Raw genomic sequence first — 17939 nt, 5'->3', positions numbered from 1 at the left:
GAAAGAAAGAAAGAAAGAAAGAAAGAAAGAAAGAAAGAAAGAAAGAAAGAAAGAAAGAAAGAAAGAAAGAAAGAAAGAAAGAAAGAAAGAAAGAAGAGAAAAAGAAAAGAAGGGAAAAGAAAAGAAAAGAAAAAAGAACAGAGAAGAAAAAAGAAAAGAAAAGATGGATGTGGGGCTTGGGCCCCAGGCGTGGACTGAGGGCTTTGCTCATACTCAGTGTGTAATTGGGGGTGTGTCATTTCACATCCCTGGTCTCTGTTTTCTCCTTTGTAAAGTGGGGTGATAATAATAAGTCCCTCAGGAGATAGTGGTCAAACTCAAATGAGCTAATTTGTGGAGATCACTAGTCCTGAGCCAGTGCTTACTCCTCAACAGATGTCATTGTTGTCATGGTTGCATTCAGGGATGTGGTAATGTTGGAATTCACTCTTTTCTGTATGTAATGGTTTGTCTTGCTCAGTCTTGTTGTTGTTATGTGCCATTCAGTCGTGTATGACTCATAGCAACCCTATGAACAACAAATTGGAACCCTGTCATCAGCATCATTGTCATCATTTGGGACCCACTTGAGCCCATGCTGCAGTGTGTCAGTCCATCTCATGAGACCCCTCTTTTTGTGGATCCTCTGCCTTTCCTGGCATGATATCCCTTTCCATGGAATACCCCCTTCTAGCAACATGCCCAAGGAACACTCTGGTTGCACTTTCTCCAAGACATCTGTGTTTGTTCTTTTGCCAGTTCATGATATAGTCAGCATTCTTCCCCAACACCATGTCTAACAGTCTTGAGAGTACCTAGAAAAGACTTAGGTTTATTCTTCATCTGGAAAGCAGTGTATGTTTTTCAAAGTGCTGATTCATAATAAGAACAACATCCTTCCCTGAACAACCAAAGGTGCCGGTCCTGTGTGGGGACTTTATACTCAATCCCAGAGCCTCACAGCATGTATGCTGAATTGGTGTGACTGCACAGGGCAGTGAAGGGCCAGGTAAGGGACAAACTTCTCTGAGTTGTGGAGTTAGTTTGGGGCAGAGGTTCTCACCCGAAGGTGTATCAGGCCCGGAAGCCTGTGGCCTGTCCTCCACCAGGTAACCCTGAGAGGTAGCAGGGCAGAACAGCTTTTAAAAGTAGTGTCCAGATTAATCTCCTTACTCTATAGCCCCTCTATAGAAGGGGGAAATGGCTTATAATAACCATATCTTGCTTTTTATAACACTTTATATAGTTTTTCAGAGGCTTTCACATCAACAAAAAGCCCTGATGGTATAGTGGCTCAAGTGTTGGCTGTTAACCAAAATGTCAGTAGTTCAAACCTACCTGCCACTCCTCTGTGAGAGAAATCCTGCTTTCTGTGATGGTGGGCTCCTGTAAAGGTTTACAGCCTCAGAAGCCCATTGGGGCCCTTCTGTGCTATCGTATAGGGTCACTGTGAGGCAGAATTCATATTTTCATATCAACTGTGCCTTAGTTAATTTTCATAAAGGTCCAGGGAATTGAGCAAAGCAGAGCTAAAGGTAACTAGGATGTCAAAGAGCCATGGAGGATAACACAGGTATAGATAACTCTGTACTGTTTATGGAGGAGTGCAATTTGTAAAACAACGATGATTGAGCTTTGGTGATAACAAATGCTGTTTAATAAGTAGCTAACCAGTAGCAGAGCTCTGGTGGTGTTAATCCAAAACCTCTCTGGCAATTAAAATCCACCAGTGTCTCAGCAGGAGAAAGATGCACCATCTCCTGCCCTGGAATTACAGCCTCTGAAAACCTGCTGGAGATGAGCCACGAGCTAGTTCTGGCTGCACGGCAGTGACTTTAAAACAATAACTAGGTGACCTCATTTTAAAACAATAACTAGGTGACCTCATGTGTGTCAGAGTACAACAATGCTCCAGAGAGTTTAGAAACAATAACTAGGCGTAGAACAATGCTTCAAGGAGTTTTCAATAGCCGACTTTTCCCATAGATCACCAGGCCTTTCTTCTAAGGTGTCTTGAACCTTCTACCTTCTGGTTAGCACCTAACCATTGGCACTAACCAGGGGCTCACATGTGCACGAACTGCTTGCTGTATTGTTGCTTGTTGTGTGCTGTCTGTTCAGAACCATCTCACAGCTGACCTTCCAGCTATTTTCCAGAGGCTGTAAAACTCATAGGAGGAGATGGCCCATCTTTCTCCTACAGTGCAGCAGATGGATTTGAACCATGTGCCTCTTTGCATTGGCTGTGCAGTGTCTTACCACTAGGCCACAAGAGTGCTATATATGTAATATATGTTGTTTCAGTTAAGATTGCTCAGCCTGCTGGGCATCACCAACTCTCAAGCCACCAACTCCAGTGTATTTTCTCGCATTATCTCAAATAAGCACAATGTGGGAATAATACACTGTCACCCCCAAGGGACCAAGAGTTTATCTGTATTGTTTACCCGTTTTCTCTGCACCTAGAAATAGTAAAGACTAATGATGTCAGTTTAAATACTAAGGTGCGCTAGACCCCAACCATGGTATTTTCATTTGCTTGCTATGCATCTGACATGGGATTGTGAATAGTGATGACAGAAAGAGAATCAATGCCTTTAAGTTGTGGTGTTGGGGAAGAGTACTGAATATCCCTTGGCCTGCCAAAAGAACGAACAGATATGAATTGAAAGAAGTGCAACTAGAGTGCTTCTTAGAGGCAGGGACGGGGAAACTTCATCTCACGTACTTTGGACATGTCAGGAGGGACCAGCCTTGTAAAAGCACATCATTCTAGAAAAGATAGAGGTTCAGAGAAAGAAAAACATTCAACAAGATACATTGACGCAGTGATAACAACAGTGGGTTCAGACACATCAGGGAGCATGTTGAATTATACAAGATAGGACAAGATTCAGATCTGTTGTTCATAGGATCACCATGAGTCTTATTTGACTCAGTGGCACCTCACAGCAACAACCAGAGTGCCAGGTACATAATTTGTGCATAATGATTAATGCAGCCTGTGCATCAGCATCATAAGCTTAGAGATTTCATTGCTAATCCTGCTGAATGATCATGGGAAGTACACATGGTATCTCAGGTACTTTGGATGTACATGGAATTGAATTAATATTGGGTTAATATGAATACCATCCACACTGTATCACAGTATCACTGTATCACAGGACCAGCCTCTCTGTGCTCCTCTGCAGGTCACCTCCACTCATTTTCTCTCTCCTTTTTCTCTGCTCAGTGAATGGGAGCTATGGACACTGCACCCCAGCCTCGGAGAAGAAGAACCTGCTGGACATGGACCTTGTTGAATGTCCTGGCCCCACCTGCCGCCCAGGCCTGTTTCTTCCTTCGGGAACCCCACCACCGTGTGGTCATGCCCAGGCCTTCGAGAGGCTGCTGCATTTCCCACACTCTGACAACAGGTATGTGCCCATCCCCACCTGTCAGGTGTCTCCTGACACTGCTTCCTAAAGGACAAGGCCCAGGGACCCTGGACTTTACCTAATCTGCTTGACTTGTGGACATATGAGGAAGAACATACTCTTGGTCTTGTTGATGGTTTCAATTGCTTTTCTGTTTTCTATTTCATTTACTTCTGCCCTAATTTTTATAATTTTTTTAGAGGGTGTTGGGTTTTCTTGCTCTTCTTTTTCAACTTGTTGGAGATGCTGGGTTAAAGAATTTTTTTTTCTTCCCTTTTGATGCATTTGATTGTTACTATAAATTTACCTCTAATTACTGCTTTCTAGAAGCAGGAGCGGCATCCACTTCCAAAATGGCTTGCCTCTGTAAACTCTATGTATGAACAGTGCTCAGGCTGTTCGTTCATAGGGTCGCTCGCTATGAGTCGTCTACGACTCGACGGCATTAAACAACAACAACAACAATTACTGCTTTGGCTGTTTCCCAGAGGTTTTGGTAAATTGTATTTTCATTGTCATTTGTTCCAAATAACTTTTTATTTCCTTTTTTGTTTCTTCTAGTACCCACTCATGTTCAAGCATGGTGTTGTTCAACTTCCAAATGTATGGGGATTTTTTTTCTCCTTTATCCTCTTGTTATTAATTTTCATTTTGTAGCATTGTGGTCTGAAAAGATGCTTTGTATAATTTGTATGTCTTTAAATTTATTGAGACTTGCTTTATAACCTAGAACATAATCTATTCTGGATTTTGTTCCATGCACATTGGTGAAGAAGTGATACTGTGCTTTTTGGGGGTGCATTAGCCTGTATATATCTATGAGAGCAAATTGTTTTATTGTATAGTTTTATTCTTTATTATCTTTGTTGAGTTTCTTTCTGGTATTTCTATTTCTTCTTGAGAGTGGTGTATTGAAGTCTCCTACTACTATTGTGGTAGTGTCTATTTCTCTTTTCAGTTCTATTAATGTTTGTTTTGTGTTTTGTAGCTCTATCATTTTGTGCATAGATATTTATTATGGTTATGTCCTCTTGTTCTATTTACCCTTTAAGCATTTTATAGGACCTTCCTTGTCCCTTGTGATGATTTTTATGCTTAAATCTTTTTTATCAGATATTAATATTGCTACTCCTGCTTTTTTCTGGTTGCCATTAGTTCAGTATATTTTACCCCCACCCTTTTATTTTTACTCTTTTTTATCTTCACTTTTCAGGTGTGACTCTTGTAGACAACACGTTTATGGGTTTGGGCTGGTTGTTGTTTTTTTTAAAATCCAATCTGCTACTCTTTTTCTCTTCACTGGTGTATTTAAACCGTTCACATTCAGTATAATTATTGAGAGGCAAGATGTTTTTGCTGTCATTTTGTTAAGTTCTTTTTGATGATGTTGCTGGTTACTTTGGTCCATCCTGCTTTCTGTGGCATCTCTGTAAGAAGGACTTCTCTCATTATTTTCTGCAACACTGGTCTTGTTTTTCAAACTCCCTTAGGTTCTGCTTTTTTGAGAATATCTTGATCTCTCCATTATATTTGATGGGCAGTTTTGCTGGGTAAAATATTCTTGGTTGACAGTTGTAGTCTTTTGAATGTTTGATATATGTCATTTCATTGTCTTCTTACTCACATGGTTTCTGTTGAGAAATCAGCACCTAGTCTTATTTGCTCTCCTTTATAGGTTACTCTTCATTTCTCCCTAGCTGCTTTTGGAATTCTCTCCTTATCTTTGATGCTGGAAAATTTGATTATGATATGCCTTAGTGGTGGCCAAGAAGCTGCATTGTGATCTCGAAGGTAGGCAGTTCAAATCCACCAACAATTTGATGGGAAAAGGATGAGCTATCTCCTCCCAAGTGATTAACTGCCTATGAAAACCCACTAGTACACAACAACAACAACAATTCTATATGAAGTTTGCTCAGCTTCTTGTATGTATATTCTCTCCATCTTCATTATGCTTGGAATTTTTCTTCCAATAATTCTTCCACAGCTTTCTCAGTGCCTTTACTTGCTTTTTCCTGTTCTGGGATTCCAATTATGTGCATCCTATTCCTTTTGATGATGTCCCACATTATTCTTAGGCTTTCCTCTTTTTCCTTCCTTTTTGATTCTGCTTTTTGTTCTAGCAGATCAGTTCTGAGAATTCAATCTTCTATTTTGCTGGTCTGTGTACTATCTTCAAGTCTGTTCATATATTTCTTGAGCTTGTGTACGCTGAATTGCTGTTTCTTGTTTTTTTCAGAGCATTTAATACCTTGTTTTATATGCATTACCTTGGATTTCTTTTTAAGTTCCTCTTGCCTTTTGCTTGCAGACACGTGTAATTCTTTGAGTTTGTTTTCCACCCATTGAAAATATTCACTCTTTCTGTTTTTTTAAATCTGGGTCAGAAAGTTCTATCAGACTTTCTGGCTCCAGGAAACCCATTGATTCTGTGTTTTGATCACTTTTGGGGGATGACATTTTGATTTGGTTTTGTGTAGGGTGTGAGATAGTCTGCTTCTTCCATGTCATTGCTGTGATAGAGTTTTTCATACCTGGGGCCTCAGCAGGCCCTTGGTCTGATAATCTTGGCTCAGGATCTAACTGTTCCAGAGGAGGGAAGGGCAGCTAATCCTGCCTGAATTTCTCTCTGATCTTTTACTCAAGGGAAATCTTGTTTCAGTTAGGGAGAGAAGTTTCCTGTGAATTAGCAGCCTTCTCAACCAGACAACTGTCACAGTTATGCAGAGTCCAAAGGGTCCACTGCTCAAATTCTGGCTCTGAGATGGGCCAGTAGTACCAAGGTGGTGTTCATGGAGGAAATGGTTTTCCTGTGGTATCAGTGCTCCTGGTATAGGACAACAGGGCAGCTACAGGCCAGTTCTGGTCTCCACGAGGTAGGCTGGTCTGGTCTCCAGGAAGCAAGATGGTCTGGTCCTAATGTGGTGGTCTGATCTGGTCTAGTCAAACCATATTTACTAATAAGATCGTATCTATAGCTATAAAGTCTAAGATTTCAAGAAATAATTCAAGGGGTCTCAATTAATTGCTTACATATTTCTAACAGCACCCACCTCTACATTAACTTTCATGCAGTTGCATACTGTGCTATGTTTTCTGCAGAGGTTTGATAAGAGATTGAAATCAGACACAAACAGGCCTCTGTGCCCACCCACCAAGTGTCCAGCGCCCTAACCCTGCTGTTTGAGGCTGCTGGATTGACTGACATCTATTTCACAAATCAGAAATTTCTAAAACTGACCCATTACCAACTTTCTGTTCATTCATTGATCAGCCACTTGCCAACTACCTACTCTGTGCCTACTGGGAATGCTTTAATGAAGCAAGAAAGGTCTCCCCTGATAAAACTGACATTCCAGCAGGGCCATTGCAATATGAGTTATTATTAAATGGAAGGATAGTGATGCTTACCATTCTTTAAAGTTTTTCTTTGAAGTTTTACATACCCTATAGCCTTTTTTTAATATTGGCAAGATTCCTGATTTATAGGACCAAGTATGTTTCCAATTTCAGCCTGAGTATATTTTTTGCTGTGTGCTATTGGAGTTGATTCTGACTCTTAGTGACCCCATAGGACAGAGTAGATCTCATAGGCTATTCAAGTCTGTCGTCTTCATTGGAGCATATCATCATATCTTTTTTTCTGCAGAGCAGCTGATTTGAACAGCCAGCCTTTTGGTTTGTGGCGTAATGCTTAACAGCTTCATCAACACGGTTCCTGGTATACTATTTAGCAATGTTGTTGTTACATGCCATCAAGCTGGAACTGACTTATAACTGACCCTCTAGCAGTTTTCAGAAGCTGTAAATCTCATAGGAGGAGATTGCCCATCTTTTCTCACACTGAGAAACCCTGACACATGTCTTTTCCTGAAGTAAAACCATTGGTCTGTGTGTGAGCTGGTTTTTCATGAGCCATTTGAGTGTTTTGGAATCACATTTATTTAAATATGATACATAATTTGTTACTATTCACACAGGATTAATCTTCATTTCACAGGTGAGGACTTTGAGACTCAGGCAGGGATGAAGTCAACATGGTGTATCCTAACTAGTTCTGTCTTGCCCCCGCCCCCTCTTCAGTCTGTTCCTGCCCAACCACCCAGCAGAGAGCTTCTCCCTTCAGCTCACCATTGCCTTTCTAGACCCTGGTGGCTTTACTGGTAGTTTAGTCCACAGGAAGTTGCTAACCCACACCTCTCTGGTGGTTCAAATTCACCTTCTGCTCCTTGGGAGAAAGAAGGAAAATGTAACTTGTGATTTAGAGCTTTGGAAACCCATTGGTAGGGTCAGCCATGAGTCTCTTCCAACTCAGTCATGAGTCTGAGTCAGTGTCTTTAGCAGTGCTTGTCCCCTCTTCAGTCAACCTGTGATGGTGAGAGTACAGGTGTAGGAATTACCTTGACTCCTTTAAGCCTTCTGTGAAGTTAGCAGAGAGAAGGGCTCCTTATATGAGAAAAGCCCCCTATATGAGAAAGGACCCCTATATGAGAAGACCCTGTCTGGAAACCATTATGCCACACAGGTGACAAAACCCAGCCCTGTACCATCCTCACTCTGGTAAAAAGTATCCCAATAATGTGCCAGAGGAGAAAGTCTCACAGAGATAATGTAACTTGCACGAGTTTGTGCCCTTTGATGCAGCTGAGTCTGACCTGGAGCCCGGGTCTCCTGCCACCCAGTTGCTGTCCTGACTGACCTGTCCTCCATCCCCACCCCAACATTTCTCCAAAATTGTGGTTTCATGCAGTAACTGTTTCACAGTGTTGGGACTTCACATTCTAAGACATTCCCCTGAGACGTTTTTCCGCAGTTATTTAAAGATTCTTCTCATCCTCCAAATCCCCCAACACAATGACATTAACAGTAGAAAACTAGAGGTAGACCTCACAAAAGTAACAGTCTCATAAGTGGGGCGAAGAGTTACAGAAATTAAAGGACATTGTTGCTGAGAGTCTGAACCAACTCATAGCCGATCCTCCAAGAGGTTTTCAGTGGCTGTAAATTGAATAAGAGTTTGCCCATTGTTCTCCTGCAGAGAATCTGGTGGATTTAAACCTCTGCCTTCAGTTGGCAGTGCAAATCCTTACCACTGGGTATTTAGAACAAGCTGTGTCTGGATGTCCCTCTGGAGGCATTGTCTTTTTCCCGCAGAATTTTCTAGTGTGAATGTGTGAGGAAAGAGGTCAGACCGTGGAGACAGTATAGTATGGCGCAAATGGCTGGATTTTTAAAATTTAAATTATTATAGTGAATGCTTATATAACCATTCACCAACTCAATAATTTCTTCATTTGATTTAAGGACATTGATTGCACTCTCCTTCTTCTTGTGTGTCATCTAATCGGAATTGACCCAGAGCTGCCCCTCTGTTGAGTTGTCAGAGGCAGCAAATTGCACGGGAGCAGATTGCCCATCCTTCTCCCATGGAGTGACTAGTGGATTTGCACTTCTTGCCTTTGGGATTGCAGCATAGTTTCTTACCACTAGACCAACAGACCTCTCTTATTCTTCTTGTTACATGACCATTTTAGACACACACACACACACACACACACACACACACACACACACACACACACACACACACACACACACACACACATAAATTATTCCATACCATAAACTTATAGACCTCTAAGCAAAAACTGTTGATAGTCATTAGTAGATTTTGGTTTCTATAGATGTACTTGTTTTTAGAAGTGAGAGCTTACAGTACTTGTTCTTTGCTGACAGACATTTCCCTCAGCACAAAGCTTTCAAGGTTCATCCATGCTGTGGGTGCATCAGAACACCATTGCTCTTTTTGGCTGTATTAGTGTTCTGTCATAGGTACATCACTGGTGGCCAGATTTCGGTTAAAGGATGAAGCAGTGTTCCTTGATGACTTTCACCACATTTTCTTGGCTTGAACACCTGTCTTTCCTGCACTCTCTCCCCAGCTCTCTTTGTTTTCTCTCAGCCCCATCTTTGCCAAGCAGATAGTGTCTAGTCCGCTCCTGAGCCTTGATTCCCGACTCTGGGCTTCTCCAGGTTCTCTGCTTTTGACCATGCTCTTTAGAGTACCCACCCTCTCACATACCCTCTGACCACTGTCTTTCAGGTCACCCAGACCACAGGCCACATATGTGAATGGTGGCCTCCCCACCACACAGCACATCAAGCAGGAGGCCCCGCCCGACTACCAGGCCATGGTGGAAGCTCACACACCCCTGTCCACGCACTGCCGGGCCCCGTCAGTCACCAGCCTGCACCCAGACCTGGACCTCTCGGGCCGAGGCCTCTCCAACCCTGTACCTTCCTGCTACCTTTTGGACAGTGAGCCCAGCTCTGGTCTGGGCCCCCCACCTGAGGCACATCTTCCTGAGGGCAGCCTGAAGCGCTGCTGCCTCTTGGGCCTGCCTACCACCTCCTCGGCCTCCTCTTCGCCCTGTGCCTCCTCCGACAGCCTCAGCCTCACCTCCATCATCCGCTCCTCCCAGGCACCTCTGGCCACCTGTGTGAATGGACTCCGGAGCCCCCCTCTGCCAGGAGACCTGGGGAGCCCACCCAGGCGGGTCAGGCCTGGCCCGGTAGTCAGTGAAAGCCATGAGGGCGGCTTGGAACTCGAAGCTTGCCAGAAGGGGGGCTTCCTGAAGCAGGAGCCTATGGACGAGTTCTCTGAGCTCTTCGGGCCTCACCAGCAGGGCCTGCCACCCCCTTACCCCCTGTCTCAGTTGCCTCCCCGCCCAGGGCTTGGAGGCCTGGTGGGCAGGGTCGTGGTGGGGAAGCAGGCCTGCCGCTGGGTGGACTGCTGCGCTGCCTATGAGCAGCAGGAGGAGCTGGTGCGGCACATTGAGAAGAGCCACATCGACCAGCGCAAGGGCGAGGACTTCACCTGCTTCTGGGACGGCTGCGTGAGGCGCTACAAGCCCTTCAACGCCCGCTACAAGCTGCTCATCCACATGAGGGTTCATTCTGGCGAGAAGCCCAACAAGTGCATGGTGAGTTCCCACCAGCAGGCAGGCCACACCCCGGCAGGCCAGCACCTGTCCCTCACCACCCTGGGAGAGGTCAAAAGACACTGCTTAGCTGGGGGCTGGCTGAGGAGGAAGAAACCAGTGCTCATGGACACAGCTACTGGTCAGAGGCCTCTTGTGGGCACTTTGGCAATAAGGATGCTCTCCTTGTGCCCCAAGCCCCTCCTGGAGGCATTAGACGTGCTTTTGTATACCACACATGTGATGTCATACATGCTAGCCGGTGGTGACGTGTGCTCTGAGGGCGTGTGCATGCTACATGCACATGCTCCCTGTCCCAGCCACCAGTGGCCACATGATGCGTGGGGAGCACGCTCTCCTGCACTGGGTCTTCCCCAGCACCCTCCCCAAGGAACAGCCTACCAACAGGCTTGGCATCCACCTGAGCACGGGGTCCTCACAAACCTCTGGCCTGAGAGCTGTGGGGCCCCCACAGGGCAGGATTAGGGTGAGCAAGTAAGGCCCATAAGTGTTCTGACTGTGTGTCCAGAGATAGACACAAACACACACAGTAACTCTAGACACTTGGACTTCTGACTGGTCAGCTCTGTGTTCACTTTGATAGACATCTATATCAGAAGCAGGGGACATAATATTAGCTCCTGATAGCTTTCACCTAGCTGCTGTGCCCACCTCTGTAGTCCATCCAGCTGACAAGGGGAGGCACCTGCCTGGCAGTGGAAGGGCTGAGCTTCTGGGGCAGTCTGTACAGTCGAGGCACATGGGCCACCAGCTCTTGGGGCATTGGTGAGGCCGAGGAAGGGTAAGCCTGTTCTAAAGGAGCCAGCGTCCTAATCAAGGTTGAAGTCTCCCACATTTGCATACTGCCACTGTTGCTGGACTCACCCACTCTGAAGTCATTGCTCAGCCCCAAGGTGCAGAGGGACAGACACATAGTGGGAGTAAGCCTATGCAGAGCCAAAGGCAGTCACAAGGTCCAAATAGGAGGCAGGACGCATTGGTGGCCAGTGGCCTAAAAATGATCATCCTCTGGCCAGCCAGGTGTTTGTCCTTGGGCCCTTTTTGCTTGTGGGACTGTGAGCTGAGCCTTCATCTGGTTGAGCTTATTCTGCTTCAGGGATGCTGTGTCTTGATGGCTGAGCAGGAGCTCCCTTTATAGACAGAAGTGAACCACCAGTGCACAGCAGTGGGAGTGGGAGGGTGCCTGTAGCTGGAGCACTGAGTTTTGGACGTTAGCATCTGCCTTTGGGCCGAGGGTATGCTTGAGGGAGAGCTGATGCTGGACTGGTACCTGTGGTTGTCAAGTTTGTTGGGTTTTGTGATCTGTGGCTTGCTGAAAGGCAGACCTTTCCATGGAAAAAGATGACCAAGAGACAGTGTCCTTGTCTTCCTGAGTCCCTGGAACCAAAAAACGCTGAACTACAGCTCTCCATTCCTGCCCTCCTTGGGGGCTCTGCGGCTGAGGCAGAGGTGTGTGTTGTCAGGGGACTTCTCACAAGGGGCCTTCTGTGAGCACTCGAGAATACCTGTATTGGGCATTAGGGACCTTGGACATGGTATTGGATTCCCCAGTTAGCAATATAAGCATACATTTATTTACTAATCTGTGGTGAACAATTTCACATTTTTCCACATTGATGATTCTACTTTCATGTATAGCTGGCATCTACTTCTCTCTCAACCCCACTCTACCTTCATACAGATTCAGAGCCCCTTTCAAATTGATAATCCCTGGTAGGGCCAGAATACCTAGTAAGCAGGGTGAATGTGCACTTACTTACAAACCCGTAGTGAACAGTTTCACATGTTTTCACCATCCCTGCTTGGGTATTGATCTTAGTCTTCTTATTACCATGAGGGGAATGTCCTGGTTTGATCATCCTTGCCCTGACAAAGAATTGAACCAGACAGGAGACAATGGAGGATCGACTGCAGATGAACTGTGATTTTAGCCAGGATATGTCCTGCTCAAAAGAATCCCAGCGTGGGCCAAGCACTTGGCTAGACACACAGTTGAGAGGAAAGGTGAGGAGACAGGAGTGAAGGGAAAAGCAAAAATAGTTTATTAGAAAAGGTACGTCTCAGAGATTCTCTGAGACCAGTCAGTCTCTGGAAGTAAAGAAATGGAGGAAAACGTTGGGTTACATGAATTGTACATTGATGTCACTGGCTGACACCGCATTTTGAAGTGTTTCTGGGCTTGAGTCTGGGTCAATGGGATGATGTCATGGACTGGGCATTCTGTTCCAGTGTTCTTGAGGTCACTCCTGCATCTGGATGATTTGGTGGGTAGTTTTAGTCCATTGTTCTTGATGTCCCTCATGTGCCTAAAACATTAATTAGTATGCTTGGAGGAGGGACCTTTCCTGGACATATCAGGACAGAGGCACTATGTCTAATGTTGTCTGTTTCTTGGTTTTCATGACTCTACGGTTTGCCATTCATGAGCTTCTGCCTCCCCACCTCATTGGTTTTTGTCTCAACATTCCCTCTACCCCACCCCTCCTCGGTTCTGTCTGACTTTGCCTGATTCTGGCTCTAACATTCCCACCTATCTTATGATCTAGATTATGGAGGGGCAGTGTGTAAGCCAAGGCTATTCAGTGAGATTTCATAATGTCTCTCTGAGGTTTTTCCCCTCCTCAGACAGTCGGCCAGGGTGTCATTCCACCTAGCAAACTCTACACACAGCTTGTGTGTGGCAGTAAGAACTGAGCTGCATGAGCTAATGTCCTTGTCCTCATGGCTAGAGATGGGCTTGGAAATCAGTGACAGGGTCTGGGATGCACAGGTCTGAGAGGGAAGACCAAGAGGGCGTCATGGAGGAAGTGATATCCCAACCATGCCTATACTCACTCTTTATTGTGTCTAAGCTTTACAGGCATCCTGTAAAACCAAATATTTTTAAAAAATAAAGTTTGGTGTAGTCTGACTGGACTTCAAACGTGTTACTCCAAGAACACTTCATTTTTTCCCTTCTGGACTTCGGGATTATTGTTGTTAAGTGCCCTAAAGTTGAGGAAGACTCATAGCAACCCTTGTGAACAGTTCTGAACCCAATCCTGTCCTGTGCCATCCTCAATCTCTGGTCTCACTCAGGCTCTTTGCTGCAATTTCTGTGTCTGTCCACCTGGTTGAGGGTCTTCCTTTCCTTTGCTGTCTTCCCACCTTTCCAAACAGGATGTCCTTCTACAAGGACTAGTCTCTCCTAATAACATGCCTAAAGTATATGAAACAAAGCTTTGTCATCTTTGTCTCTGAGGAATACTCTGAATGCATCTTCTCCAAGACTTATCTATTTGTTCTTTTAGCAGTTCATGGGATATATTCTCTACTTTTCTCCAACCCACAGTTCAAAGGCATCAGTTCTTCTTCTGCCATCCTTATTTATTTTCCAGCTCTGAGAAGCATTGCAAGTCACTGAAAAGATGATGGCCTGAATCAGACACACCTTAATCCTCAAACTAACATCATTGCTCCTCAATAATTTGGATTTGGGGATTAGGTCATGATACTACCAGCAGTCAGCTTCTGAGTGCCATCTTTAGCCATAACTCCATGTGGTTCTCAAAAAATACAATAGATCCTATTGTTAGGAGGAAATTGAATCTTAGAGACTCTGAATAATTTGCCCTCAGTCACACATTTGGATAAAATAAAACAATAGCAAGCAATAATAATAGTAAGAGTTTTAGGCAAAAATGAAGCTATTCAACCCCTGCTGAAAACTTGAATTCCCACCCTGGTTTGAGGTCAATAACCATAAGAGTAAACTTGTTATACCGACTAGGACTCATAGCCACCCTATGAACAACACCCTAAGAACAACTTGTCCTGTCCTGCAACATATACATATCTCTTGATCTGCTTAAGTCCATTGTTGCAGTTCTGTCACCTTGTGGATTAGAGTAACAGCAGTAAAATCAGTGTGTGTGTGTGTGTGTGTGTGTGTGTGTGTGTGTGTGCATGTGTTGTGTACCACAGAGTCAGAACTGACCCATAGCTGACCCTTCAGAGGGTTTTCAGAGGCAGTTAAACCCACGGGAGGAGATTGCCCATCCTTCTTCCGCAGAGCAGCTGGTTTCTTTGAACCGTGTGCCTTCACGATTGCAGCGTACCTTCTTGCCACCAGAGCTCCTAAAATCACAGTAACAAGGATAAAAATAACTTGCGGAAGGTGATAGAACTCAGAAGCAGCGGAGTAGAATATAAATCCATCTCTTTCTAAGCTGTAATGCTCTTGTTGGGCTAGATCCTTCTCCTTTAAATTGATTATTTCGGGGGTGGGGGTCTGAGGGCTGGACCTGATGGGGGCACCTTTGGGAAACCTGTAACAGAGGACTCACCTGGTGGGAAGTCTTTCCTGCACTTCCTCCCCAATCCTCCTTTCCCACCCCAATGATGGGAGGCTCCCCTGCTAATGACACAGGAGCAGTAGGTAACCCAGGGGAAGGGGCTGGCCACAGCCCACACCCAGATAAACAAAATCTCCCTTTCCTGTTAAATTATTAATTTCTTATGACAGCCCTCTGCTACCAAGTGCTGTAATAGACAAAGGAATTTTGGACCCAGAGCCTCTGGAGAACAGGAAATAGATGAGACATTTTGATTGAAGAGTAAATGGCCCACTAAAATAGCAGTTAATCCTTTTATTATCTTTCCAGCCGCCGTTTCCACAGTTCTTTCATGAGGTAAGCCTCCCCCGCCCCATTCAACTGTAACACTCCCATCCATGCAGCTGGTTTAAATTTAGCCTGCGAGCCTCAGCTCCTCCACCAGGCAGTGCCTCGAAGGGCCAAGAGGAGCCAGGCTCCCCTCTGCCTGGGCAGCTCTGTCCTCAGGCCAGTCCCACCCCAGGACCCACCGCCCCTGCCCCCACCCTGCCCTCTGCAAGGCCAGTCCATGCCATCCGGAGGAAGCTCCCTAATCTCTTTGCAATATCCTGTTAGGTTTCTTACATGGCCCCAGTTGTCTTAGCCTTATTAAATTTGGGGTTTCATCTGCATTACGATAGCAAGAGTTAGGTCCAACCCAAATAGTGACGCGACGCCTCGAAGACATTAACTTTGAAAAGATTAATTTCATGCTTTCTTAGATTGGCTCTCCCAGACAGCCTGGAATTCTGATTGTCTGAGACAGCAGAAATTAGCAGAGGGCAGAGTTTGATTGTCTCCATGTCAAGAAAAAGAGTGGAGGAGGAGAAAGTCTCCTAACAAAACCTTTTCCTACCTTGGGTTTTATGAGTGAAAATAGTAATGACAGCAATTCTGCACTTTTATGAACAATTTTCATAAGGCTAAGCCTAGTGTGTAAGACTCAGGCATAGAAGTGCATAGCCCAGGTTTTGCTGTTTACTAGCATTGTGACCTCAAGCAGGTGCATTACCTTTTCTGAACCACAGGCTCAACTGCAAAAGTCCTGCCTTTCAGCCTTATTATTAATGAAGGAGTTAAATGATGATATGAGAGAATCGAAAACACCTTCTTGCCATCGAGTCCGTTTTGGCTTATGACTTTCCTATCTTTGACAGAACTCCATAGGCTTGTCTTAGCTGTAGTCCTCTGGTTTGTTGTGAACTTGTGGTGGGGGTGTTTAATGTAACATCAGTTCACTGTGCAGTTTGCCTGAACTTGGAAGAGTTTTGTAGCTTCTGTGGAAATTATCAAACAGTATCATTGGTATCACACGCAAGCAAGATTCTGCTGAAGATTATCCAAAAACGACTGGAATGGCACATCAACAGAGAACTGCCAGAAGTGCCGACTGGGTTTAGCTAATGTTAGATGGATCTTGGCTGAAAACAGGGAGTACCAGGAGAATGATTATCTTTGTTTCATTGCTTATGCAAAGGTGTTTGACTGTGTGGATCACAACAAACTGTGGCTGACTCTGAGAAGAACCGGAATCCCAGAATACATGATGATCATGATAATGTGAAACCTATACTTGGACCAGGAGGCAGTCATCAGAATAGAGCAAGGAAACACTGTATGGTTCAAAATTTGGAAGGGTATACACCAAGGATGTATCCTATCTCCATACCTTTTCAACCTATATGCAGAACATAGTATCCGGGAGGCTAGGCTGTATAAGGAGAAATGTGGCATCAGGATTGGAGGAAGATTGATCAACAATCTGCATTATGCAGATGACACAACCCTGCTTGCTGAATCTGAGCAGGTCCAGGACTGCAGCCTTCTATGTGGTGAATAGATTGAGATTGTTAATAAATAACTTTAGTTTACTTGGTTCCACAGTCAACACTCTTGACACCAGCAGCCAGGAAATTAAAAGATGTATTGTGATGAGAAAGTCTGCTGTTAGAGACCTCTCCAAAGTAATGAAGTGCAATGATGTCACTCTGGAGACTGAGGTGCTCCTGATAACAGGCCATGGGCTTTGCAATCACTTGCTGTGCGTCAGAGAGCTGGACAATGACTAGGGAGGATAGAAGGAGAATTGATGCCTTTGAGCTGTGGTGCTGGAGAAGAGTATTGGATATAACATGGACTGCTGAGAAAATGAACAGGTTCATCGTAGAGAGGGATAAACCAGGCTACTCCTTGGAGGTAAGGATTCTGAAGCTTCGTCTAACATACTTTGGACATGTTGCAAGGAGGGACCAATCCTTGGAGAAGGACATCATGCTTGGGAGGGTGGAGGGACAGCACAGCAGAGAAAGACCCTCTTATGAGGTAGATTGATTCAGTGACTGGGGTCATAGGGGTAGGTGTGTCAGAGACAGTGAGATTGGCACAGGATAGAGCAGAGTTTACCTAGGGATGTTGTACACAGGATTGCTATGAGTTGCAGGTGACTCAACAGCACATAACAAGAACAACAACAATGCCTTTCATAATTTTATGCTTATACCCTTTTGAGGTAATTGTTATTATTAGGCTCTCAGTTCAGTTCACTTACATTTTAGGTGAAAATGTTACTTAGCCATTCTGTGCCTCATTGCCTCATCTATAAAATGAGGATAAGAATAGTGCCTGTGTCTAAATTTGTGATGTGAATTAAAGGCATTAATACAAGATGGCACAGAGCATTATATGTTGGCACTGCTAACTAAAAGGTCAGTTGGTTTGAATCCACCAGCTGCTCTGAAGAAAAAAAATGGACAGGCTCCTGTACAGATTTACAGCCTCAGAAACCTGATTGAAGGTTTGAAACAACTTGATGGTAGTAAGTTGAGTAGTTTAACATATGTGAGCACTTACAAAAGCATTGACATGTAGTAAATTCTAGATAAGTGTTTATTATTATTATTATTTATTATTTATTATTTTGACAATGAGGGACTGAAGCATAGAGAAGTTCTATAATATTCTAAATGTCACAAAACAAGTAATATGAATTGTTGACTTTTTTTTTGCAGTTCAATGCTTCTTTATTCTGGTGATTCAAAAAGCCGAATTGTTGACTTTTTTATTATTATTAATTTCAATGAACATTTACAGAGATTTTGGATTTCCATTCATTCATTGTTGCACTTTTCTCCCCGCCCACTCCACCCCCACCCCCAGTTCACTCTTCTCTTTAAAAAGTAAAAGAAAAA

At 44.4% G+C, this 17939-nt stretch overlaps 1 protein-coding gene across 1 annotated transcript in view; it reads left to right on the top strand.

Moving 5' to 3' along the window:
* Positions 1-17939, top strand: part of GLIS1 (GLIS family zinc finger 1) — a 429609-nt gene that overhangs the window by 284254 nt on the left and 127416 nt on the right. The window contains exons 2-3 of the mRNA XM_006879701.1: positions 3215-3398; positions 9502-10381. Coding sequence (XP_006879763.1) covers positions 3215-3398; positions 9502-10381 — 1064 coding nt within the window. The remainder of the gene's footprint in view (positions 1-3214; positions 3399-9501; positions 10382-17939) is intronic.

This window comes from Elephantulus edwardii, unplaced genomic scaffold (genome assembly GCF_000299155.1).
Source record: "Elephantulus edwardii isolate Elephantulus edwardi_28Jun2011 unplaced genomic scaffold, EleEdw1.0 scaffold00005, whole genome shotgun sequence".
NCBI lineage: Eukaryota > Metazoa > Chordata > Mammalia > Macroscelidea > Macroscelididae > Elephantulus > Elephantulus edwardii.
This window is presented reverse-complemented; position numbering and strand designations above follow the sequence as displayed.